At 40.5% G+C, this 11,115-nt stretch overlaps 1 protein-coding gene across 11 annotated transcripts in view; it reads right to left on the bottom strand.

The window, feature by feature from the left end:
• Nucleotides 1-726: 726 nt before the first annotated feature.
• LOC118516351 (kazrin-like) overlaps nucleotides 727-11,115 on the bottom strand; it is a 72,907-nt gene continuing 62,518 nt past the window's right edge. For 9 of the 11 annotated variants that reach the window (XM_036062169.1, XM_036062178.1, XM_036062176.1 and 6 more), the window contains 2 exons: nucleotides 3,971-3,994; nucleotides 727-3,315 (listed from right to left, as the gene is read on the bottom strand). In XM_036062169.1, the coding sequence (XP_035918062.1) occupies nucleotides 2,869-3,315; nucleotides 3,971-3,994 (471 nt within the window). In that variant the 3' untranslated portion in view covers nucleotides 727-2,868. The remainder of the gene's footprint in view (nucleotides 3,316-3,970; nucleotides 3,995-11,115) is intronic. The other 2 variants (XM_036062177.1, XM_036062179.1) reach the window with 1 other exon arrangement.

Below are 11,115 nucleotides of genomic sequence, written 5' to 3'. Positions count from 1 at the left end.
AGACCAAAGAGTTGGCTAGGAAAATAATGAAGCAGAAGAAGCAGATATCATAAGTTATCACGTGCGGTGAAGACAACACGACTTCAAGCCTTTATTATTCTAAATATATAACCATTTCTCCGGTTCCGCATAACTTGCCCAAGAAAGGTTGTTGATTCATCGAGAAGAAAAACAAAAAAACCATTCAAATTAAGTACTACTGCGCTGAAGTTTTTTTATACACTTTTCTTACTTACATCGAAACCCGTAAAATGTCCAAAAACCAAAGAAAAATGCTATGGTGTATGGTTCACCAACGTAATTGCACAAGAACAAGAGCAACGGGAGCGACAAGCAAGAACGCTTTTAGGGTTTAAAAAAGATGCAAACATTTTACAGTACAAAGAACACATTTTGAGACGAATTTTGCACTCAAAAATATGCAATGATTCTTGTTAAACTTGCAAATAAAAAATAAGAAAAAAAAACAGAACTATCCTTCGTTCTTTGGCAGCACTGCTTGCGCTAGTACAGTTTTCGCTACCGTCCGCTAGATGGCAGTAGTGCGCACGCAGCGTGGTGCAGTTGAAAAATGAACGTTTATGATGTAATGCAATAAAGGGTTTCAATTTCATTATTTTAATGGTTTTTTAGGATTTCTTTTTATAATGTAAACACGCTGCTTTACCTGATTCCAAACATTCTTTCAAGTGAAAACGTATAAGCCAAACCCAATGACACATTGCGTTACTTTCAACCTGTTTTATTTGCAATTTGGTTTCATATTGATTTTGGTTTGGTTAGGAAAGAATTGTGATTGATTTTATAAGTGACAATAAGTGATAATTTTTATATGCCTACAAAATATATAATTGGTTCTCAATAAATACAGCAACGTTGGTCATCGTCGGATGTGTTTTGCCTCTCGTTTTCCGTGCTCCTTTTCAATACTTGCTTCTCGTCTGAATACTTGCTTACTAGTTGCTAATCTTTTTTTTTGTTTTTGAGCCCAATAAATTCATACTTAGTCTAGCCGTAGTTTTCATTACTATTCATTATCGGAGAAGACATGTTTTGTGTTTTTTTTTTCTCGTACGCACACGCACGGCCCGATGAAATGTGATGAAATATAAATAGCACTTTAGATATCATCGTGAAAACTTTTTTCTTACTACTGGATTTTGCTTTTGAGTTTTCTATCTCTCTCTGTTTAGTATTGATTATCTCGCTCGCTTGCTACACGCCTTGTTGGGTTGTTTAACTCTAATCACTCTTTGAACGATGGTGTACGATAATGAAAGGTGTCTGTAATCTAGATGTCTTTTGATTCTGCGAAATTGAGTTCCACTATCGATCATCACCATCTACGGTTGGATCGAAAGTATTATTCCGTATCGTCCGTCGAAGCCTGTCCAATCTGGTGAATGATATGTTGAACAGCCATCATGCGTACCACCATTTCGAACTACTCTTACACGCACACACTTTAACGCACAGGTAATGATGATTACGAACGCATTAGCCGCCTGCAAATGAAAAGGTCCTGCGGTCGATGCGAGACTATCGACTAAAAATTGTACCATTGGAAAAAAATGCTCCCCCCCCACCGCGAGACTTAAAATCACGTACAAAACTAACGATTACGGAATGATAAATGATATCATTATGTAGCACATAAATAAAACCGCTTAAATAGGATTGAACCGGTGAGCGTTAAATCTAATTTGCAAAAAGGTTTAACTAAAACCAAAGTAAAGCTTAATGTTAGGTTACGATTACACATTCGATTGCACACTGTCGGCCATGTAAGTTGGGAACTAAAACTAGCACCAGTATGATAAGAATCAACGAAACGAAAAAAATCGAGGAACAGAAATCGAAAACAACCCCTGCTGCAGACAAATTCGGTCGATAGCGAGTTGAGGTCCGGATCGGATATCATTAGTGAAATCTGCACTCCGAAACCATGAACCATAAACCGCAAATCGATTCGAACGCAGTAAATTCGAATTAACGCACGCTGCTCTAATTAGTGCAGCGGCTTATTAATAGGAGGGACGGCGGCAGGAGCCTGAGTCATGGAAATGTAATGTGGAAATTGGTCAAGCACCCTCTATATCCTGCCAGACGCTCCCGGTCGAGAATCTCGGGACCAACATTGTGTGGAATGTATAAAATTGGAATGTATAAAGTGCGTTATCGAAAATAATTCAATCATAATTCACTCAGTCTGTGCAACCTTTGAGAGGAGATAGAAATTATTAATTCATTATAAGAATGTTTCAATACAGAATTGCTAAAATTGGGGACCTTTTTTCTACAAAAAATAAATAATAAACCAAAAATACTTTAAACTGTCATTACAGTAACATCCCATTGTCAACTTCTGGGCGTTCTGTCTCCAGCATTAGTATCATTGAAGTTAGCACCCTTGCTGGGAAGCGTTTTGAGCGTACCAACCACCGAACGCCCCAAAACTTCATACCGGGTGCGTTGACAAACGTTGATGGGTTTGTGGTTAACCGCGCAAGCTGCACCGGAATTTCGGCTACCAGTAGTTACGAAAGTCATCCTCATCAGTTCGTTTCCCCGCCGGGAAAAACCGCGGCTCCTCTTTTGCCTCCTTTTTTTTGTCCCTTCGCCCTTGGTTGGTTGTGGCAATGAGGATTTGAACGTGTGGTCAGTTTTCAATCGAGTTTTCAGTGACTTATGTGACACTCACACACCTCAGTAGGGGGTTGATTGGAGAAGCTACTGTTCATGGTGTCTGTCAGAATATGACTTCTTAATATTTAAACAACTCATTTCCACGTTCGAAAAGTAACGAAAGGAGGGTGAAATTACTAAACCGAAAGAGTATTAAATCGATCGAGCTACTTTTGGGTCCCCTTAACCGACGGGTCCTACGGAAGGAATCTCTATGTCGCTAATGCTCTTGACCCGTCGATGTTGCGCATACTTTGGCAGTGTTGCGTGCCCACTATCCATGGGCGGTGCACTGACACGATTGTTGGCGATCGCATTCGCACGCTCCAGCGCTAGGCCCGACCCCGTTGGCATCGATTCGATCGAACGAAGTCCCACGGAGGAGGATCCGCCCGGGATCGGTGGCGGTGCGGACGTTGGTGGTGGCAGATGATGGAAGAAAGCCGGATGGGTCTGGAGTGAACCGACCGTGGCATAGATACCACCTTCGCTGCTGCTGAACGATGGTGTCGGTGAGGTCGAGCTGTAGACGCTGTTCTTGTCGGAACCGGCACCACTTCCGCCGCCGCCACCGTTGCTGCCCCGCGGTTTGTAGTTGGAGCTCATCCGGAAGGCTTTGGTTAGCGAACCCTGCAATGGGTTGGAGAAGCATATGGTTGTTAAAGGAAGCGTCTTTGAGTAGTGAGAGCATTGGAAGGAAGAAAGATTAGGAAAATATTTGTGGAAGAAGTGTCTAAGTAGACAAAAAGACCTTTAAAACACTTATTGAACGCCTAAAAGTATGCAAGACTAGTGTAATTTCTAACTCTTCATGCAATTTAAAGCCACATTTTCTAATCTACTATAATTTTTTAATAATTTTCATTCAATCTATTAAGATGTTAATTTACAAAACGGACAAAACTGTCAGGAGCAGCATCTTCCCAAATTTTGGCCGCATTTAATCAAAATGCTCACACAAATTTAACCAATCACTCCTTTAAACTGGAAGCAAAAGTGTCTCGACTTTTCAGGCACAGTTCATTACAACAATTAAATTTACAAAGTTTGGCTTATGACAACGATGGCTCCTTTCCCTGTTATGTATTTGCCTCTCACATGAAAGTGTTATTGAAACGCAAATGCATCGCATTTGCTTTGTCTTGCCAAAAAAAGAGGAAAAAAGAGCCGGCTGTGGTGCAAATTTTGGCTTTTGACTTTTGAATTTTCGAATCGAAGTGGACAAAACAGAGGAAGACCACGAATCGGGGCTGTTTTTGTTGGTGCGCATCGGTTACTACTGTACCTGTGATCCTTTCCATGCGGCAAACTGTTGTGAGGCGATGTAGTGGTTTTATGTGTGTTTGTATGTGAGTGTGTGACCCACCGGTGTTCCGTCCGGTCCGGAGATAGATGGAAGGATTGAGCGTGAGGAGTATGCATGCAGAGACGACATTTCCGGGTTGTTAATGGGGGATAGAGTAGAGCAGATGGGAAGGGTATGTATTTCGTTTTACGTGGGAACAGATAAAAATTATTGAGATTGAATGTGGTTGGTTTGGGCATCTATGTTACAATGTGGCAATTTGCTTGGAAAAAAAGGGTTGGTGAATGTTATATTAGCGTAGGGAAATAAATTTCAGGCAGCTAAAAAAATGTGAAAGAAAGAAAATATTAAACATGCTCAAGCAGAAGCTATTCTAAAATGAAAAACATTATTATCACAGACGCAAGAAACCTTTAAAAAAATCATATCCGCAAAATAGATACCCAAAATTATGTTTTCCATAATTCCAATTATGATTATAAATTATGTTGAGACCTTCATCAGACGTTTAAAATGCATCTTCATACGGTTAAGATGGATATTTAGACGTTTAAAATCTAGCTCGGGAAAATGTTTACCACAGTTAAGCGACTACCATAGCCACGTCGTTCTCAAATCTGGATGCTGAAGTCTGAGTAAAACTCCACAAAAATAATCCTCTTTTCAAATGAAATTTAACCTATAAATATTAATGTGAAGCAAATAGGCAGCTCACCAAGTTAGGAATCTTCCACTACAACTGAGAAAAACATCATTTAAAGTTCACATGTGTGTGAACACATGTGACAATTGAGTGTCGCGGCGATCGAATATCGAGGTACGAAAAGCGTAAAGAGGCCTTCTAAAAATTCTGAATAACATTCTAACACATTTGAATTTACTTTTGAATGATTACAAGTTTCAGAAATTGATCGTAGTTTTTCAGATAGTAGAACACTCATGATCTACTGAGGAAATGTTAGAATATGTAATTAGGAAACGGTGTAATTTAAAAAAAAATTTAACCTACTGATACTGTTATCAGTGTTATCTTTCTATTTCAAAATGTTGTTTTATACCCTGAGCCACAAGTGTATTGTGCCACTAAAACGGTTTACACCGCTGGGTAAAGTCAAAATACGCCTGACAGTGTGCAATACATTTTTTTACGTTGCACCAATCAACAGGCGAAATAGCCTCGGAGACATTTTTTTTGCAATTTACGAGCTCCAGAAACATTCTGCATATAAATCAGACTGCTGTCTGATACATTTTCGCTTATTTTACCTAGCTGGTAAAACATTTACTTCACAGGCAAAACATAGTAGAAAAGGTTTAAATTCATATCCTCTTAATTTTGCTCTTTTAATCCTGTATTTGCATTCACTTTAAGCTTACAGCTGCCTCGAGTCTAAAATTCTTCCATCATGCTGCAACTCATCAGCTGTTGTTGCGGGGGAAAACCCATCGCGCACACACACACACACCTATACAAACCGAACCACTTTCGGTTCGTGCTATTTTCACTGCTAAGACGCAACATAATGGGAAAATCACGTTCCTCAAGTGTTTACCGTTCGTATTTACGGCTGTTTTTCCCTCCATCTCGCCATTCTCATTTTGGTGGAAAATGTCTTGTCCTTGCTGTCTGTTTTCCCCTGTTTTCTCGTTGCAGGCTGGTTGAAAAATGGTTCCATCTAATAAGTGAGATTGCAGTGGAAGTATAGTTGGAGGGAGCGGCAAACGGTTCGTGTATGACGACGATAAAGCGGCACACACATACATCCACCATAAACCCTCGGGAAGGACATTTTAATGCCACGTGCTGCAACACGAAGCTCATTTGCACACGTTCCAACCTGTACCACCGGCAAGAAGGGAGCAATTTTATGTATTTACGTCGTTGTTTCTTTGCTTCTTAGCAGTGGAGTATTTTAATCATACCCAGCTGAAAGGTGTGACCGGAAGCTGGGTAGATAAGGGTGTGTTGTGAACATTAAAAAAACTCACCCACTTTAACGAGCCGTTACCGATGCGCCGCTACCGAGATGCATTAAATTTAATTTGGTAACAGCCATTTTTTCTGAGTCATGGATCCGTGCTATGGTTCTTGCGATAAGAGACGCCAGGATACAGAGCAAGTCGTATCAGAGATCGGAAAAACACTGTCCATAGTTTTGCATAAAGAAAGCATCAATAAAGTCCCTCGTTTGCTCACCGTAACAATGTGTCTTCGTAATGTACATAAGATGAACAGACGTTAATGTGGTGTGCTGTACGCCATCGAACTCATACACACAGCAGTGTGCACCATACCTTTCATGTCAATCGCAAGGATCTGACCACAGATCGGCCTCGACTAGTCGAAACCGCAGAAGCTTACGGAGAGAAGGCCTGCTGTGGTGGACACGATGATGAAGACAACAACACTTGTTCCATCGTAATGGGATGCAAATTATCTGTTCGAGAGCAGTGATAAAGAACAAACGTCCCGGCGGACTCGGATGGCTGAGGGAGGAAACAAACGTCAAAAGGACACCGACACCATCGGGTGGAAATCATTATGCAAAATAGATTCGATTCCAGTTGATTGATTGGCCGCGCTTTTGATCTAATGAAGTTTCATGTTTCCTGAGCAGTCGAAGCGCCGCACACGAGCAAGAGTCGAATAACGAGTAATATCCGTCGGAGAGCAAGTAATGTGCGCGGAAAATTATTGTACATTCCACAATCGCAAGGTGGTTAAATACACCGGTTCTTAGTATTATTTAGCTCAACAAGAGACTAGCAAAGAGTTATTAACACGTCTCTGATCTCGTATCGTATGGCTTCGGAGAACTGTACTTACATCAAAGGTGCTTCTATTAACGACCAGTATGAGCTGTGCTAGCCAGTGTCTTTTGCTTTGGTGCATATAGGGTCCAGTGATTAACTGTCTGCCATAGGTTTCATACGACCCGAATGGCTAATCTAATCCACCTTCTGCCAAGCACTCACTTGCACTTCTCAAACCACAGGCACAAGTCAATTCTGTTGGGCAATTCATGGTATCCAAACAGCAAACCCCATCTTGCAACGATAGCCATGATGGCGGGAATGGAAAATGGCCCCCTACTCATACCACCGCATACTTAATGGAACTGACAGATCCAGTTTCGGTCGCTGTGCCATGGTCACTTTTCACTGCCCCGAAGGGGTTCACTACATAACCAACCATCAATTGCATATTCATGCAACGACTACCATTGGTTAAGGTTGCAGCACCGGTGTGTCAACCGTAAGGCTTAATCGGAAAAGCTAAACCTAGGGTTCTGCCGATCGGAAACTGAGGAATGAAGGCTTCAGCGGTTGACTTTAACGATACCGAACTGGTAACCAATTGAGGCACTGGAACACAAGCTTAGGTGGCTGAGATTGCTTTAAGGCAGCACCGGGTTTTGATGGGACCGGTTCTAGAGTGGTTTGTACTGTTTAGAGACTGGTGTTTGCTTACCTTTCGGGAAAGGTTTCCCCGAAATTGTGCTTAAGTGGTTAAGCAAGAATGATTACATGCCGACATGTGTGATAATTCTGGGTTTGCCTTTTTTGCTATGTTTTTTATAGCTTGACATTATTTCACTTTTTTTTGACATTTTTTAGCTTGACAAATTTAACGAAGTATTGCAAAGGTTCTAGTTTTTTCAATAGTCATCAATTCAATTCGAGAAGTAGCTATAATAAAGTGATAACATTTCAATAACACAACCATTAGGATACCTTTTAGTAAGTTAAAGCAATATCAGCTATTACAAAAGACAAGTACAAGTACAAATCATTATGGTGAACTTGAGCTGGGATAAATATTAAACGTTTCAAAAAGACGCCTGGCGTCGGATCTATTCTCAATTGGATAAAGTCCTCACTGAGTCGTCAGACTGACTGTTCAGATCAGAGCAATTTAAGCCATAGACAGCCAATCATTTAATCAAGACAGACGATGTGGATCAAGAAACTTCTGCTTGTGCTACATAAGTGTAAGCTGGGTCATAAACTCATGGTTGAGATAAGGATGCCAAGATGCCAAGATTTTGCGATATTAATGTACCAGCGATGCTTATAATTGAAATTTAATGCTATTAAAGCTACGGAATTAAGTTATATGAAGCACTACACTACTTACTTTAATATGTATCTAATCCTGACGCTATATCACTTTATTCCATGGTCTCGTAAGGCTTCATATTCTTCTTCTTCTTCTTCTCTTCTTTTTTAGCCCAACGACCTCTAGGGTCGGCCATTTCTGCCTTACTGTCTTGTTGTTATCGTATAGTTAAATAGTTAGTCCTCACTATGGGGGAACGGCCCAGATGGGACTTGAACCTATGTGACCGGGACTCCGCTGTCGCATCTTCCGGCCCAGTGGGACTCGCATAACGTTCCACAGAAATAGATCACCAATGTTGAATTGATAATAAAATGGATGGGAAATCAGTTGCTCGAGGTGTTTTCATAGATAGCAGATTTACACTGCAAGAACACTACGGCGTCACTGGGTCTAAAGCGTTCCGTCTGTCAGGTTTTTTATTACAATTTTTAGGAGCCGTACAGCTAATCTCTGTATTGATAGACCAACACTTGAATTCACCAGCATTATTTGAATCATTATTTAGAAACAAAAAATCTTTATTACTTTATTATCTGCTACCATGGTCCCGTGAGGCTTCACATCTTTCTTACCGCTTCTAAGAACCTTCTATTTGGCCTAGAATCCTTTCAACATTGACAAATGAGAGCTTAGTGTATTTGCATTCATATGCTGACTGATTAATTGAGGTTGGTACATTTTTGGTAAAGTAAGTATCAGGCTTCTAGCAGGTTCCTAAGACACCGATCGCTATTTAAAGAGGAATTCAGCTTAACAGAATTTGGCTCTCAATTGCAATTGATCTCTACTAACAGTCGTATAAATAATATTCTAGATCCTAGATTTAGGGTCAATATCGTTAAGACATTAAGATTTTCTGAATTTATTTTTAAGACTTTGTTGTATTCTACCAAAGATGCATTAATAGTTATGTAGGCCGCACAAGGCTAGAAAACCTAATATAACATAAATAAATGATTTAATAAATTATTAAAAAAATAAGTGAATAAATGAAAGAAAAACGTTTAATGATTCCATCCTTCCGAGTGTTATAATTCTCGTTGTCCATTTGAAGGTTTCCCAAAGATAGTATATTTATTTATTTCTAGTTAGATGGCTTGACGCCGTATTGACCAAAGATAGTATATATAATCAGTTTTTTGTTACGAGGAATCGATCTCAAATCAAAATGTTAACTACAGCTTCCGGTGCATTAGATCAAACATCACCCAAAAGAGTAATCCATAATCATTTTATTTAAATTGCAGATGAATGTTTGTAATATCGTTTCAATATCAGAGCAGAGAATTTAATACGCTTCATTCACCACACACCCCTTATCCATCCCCAATTAGTGTTACCGAACGTGTTAGTCTTTCCTACAAAAAAGCCTGGAACCTGTAAAGAAGCTAGTAAAACCCAAAGGTAATGAAATCGTTTATTAGCAGCAACAATGATCTCACTCCCCGTACAAGCACATTTCCATTATGATTATGGAAAAAAGGAAGCAGCGATCCGGAACAAAAAAAAATCGGAACAGGAAGCTAAACCGTGATCCGTGCCACTTTTTGCTTTAGGTCATACTCGTTAGCACCCATTTTTTAAGGGGTCGTTCTAGCGCCCGCGTTAACGCGCCCAGTGCAATCAGCAAAAATGGAATCGATTATGGCCGTCGGTGGTTATGGGTTTTGCGGTATGAACCGTGTAAGATGTCTGTAAAGTGGAACCGTTAAAAAACAGTCCGACATTTTATTGCAACCAATTATAATGCGTCTTTGTGTTGCAATGTTGAGTTATGATGTCATTTTTTATCCCGGGTGGCCAACTAGAGCGGATGGTTTAGAAAAATCAACGAGAAATAAAAGACTAGTTTAAGCTCTTGAGATTGTTCTGACTCTTGTTCTGACTAAATTTACAAAATAAATATAATGTTTTTATATAAAAAGAGATTTTTTTACAAATTTTATTTGATGTTCCAAGAACCGAAAACATAATTATAAAACAGAACAGGCTTATTGTGTGCATCTCTAGCTCTTTCCGTGTACCGAGCGCATCATCAGTTTCCTCGTAACACACTCTAATAAATGTACGCTTCAAGCTCAAAGTACCATCCACCTACACACGCACACACTCAGTTTGGCTCATGTGTTTTCACCCAGAGGCCAATTAAACGATTCCAATGTCACTCGCAGTTGTATCCGGGCCTGTATGTGTGTGTTTGTCTTCATCTACCCTGGTGCATTCGATGCATAAATCATCTAACTACTGCACTGCCCAGCCAGTGCATCCTGAGGCGATGCATACAGCATGCATATTATTGGGTTGTGTGTTGCAGCACACACACACATACATTCGGTCAAGTCGTAAATTATGATGCGCACTAACCGAACGCCCATGATGACCGAAAACAGTGAACCGAAAGCGACGTGACCCGACGCCGGGGAATGTCGATCGATATAAGCTTTTTGAAATTTGGTTCCTGCACTATACTCCTGCTGTGGGTGCAGTAGTGCTACGGTGGAAAATATATATTAGCAACGCATCCGAGGTGCAGAGTTAGGTTCTCGAGCACAGTGCAGATGAGCACAATTGGATGTTTAATTGGAAAAGTTGCTCGTTGCCTTAGCTTCGGCGTTGGGTGGTGTTTCAGTACAAAGTGGTACATATGAGAGTGGCGAGTACTGTTTGAAAGTTAAGCTTGCAATAGGAAAATTATTAGCATTTTAATACAGTGAAGGTCTTCACACGACAGGACCGGGGTTCAAATCCCATCCGGATCGCCTCCTCGTACGCAGAGCTGACTACTTTGCTGCGGGTAAAATCAAGTCACAGAAAGCTAGAAATGGCAGGCCGAGGCCTTTCAAGGCCTTAGAGCCAAGGGAGAAAAAGAAGAAGAAATTATTAAAAAAAATCCAATATCAGCTGCCAACTGAACCAACTGAATCAGCTATCGATTTCCGTACGGCAGCATCCTGCTTTCCATTATGGAACACGACAACGAATCGACTGTTGCCACGGGACG

The sequence above is a fragment of the Anopheles stephensi genome, unplaced genomic scaffold, assembly GCF_013141755.1.
Source record: "Anopheles stephensi strain Indian unplaced genomic scaffold, UCI_ANSTEP_V1.0 ucontig281, whole genome shotgun sequence".
Classification (NCBI taxonomy): domain Eukaryota; kingdom Metazoa; phylum Arthropoda; class Insecta; order Diptera; family Culicidae; genus Anopheles; species Anopheles stephensi.
Note: the sequence above shows the minus strand (reverse complement) of the source record. Positions and strands in the feature narration are given on the sequence as shown.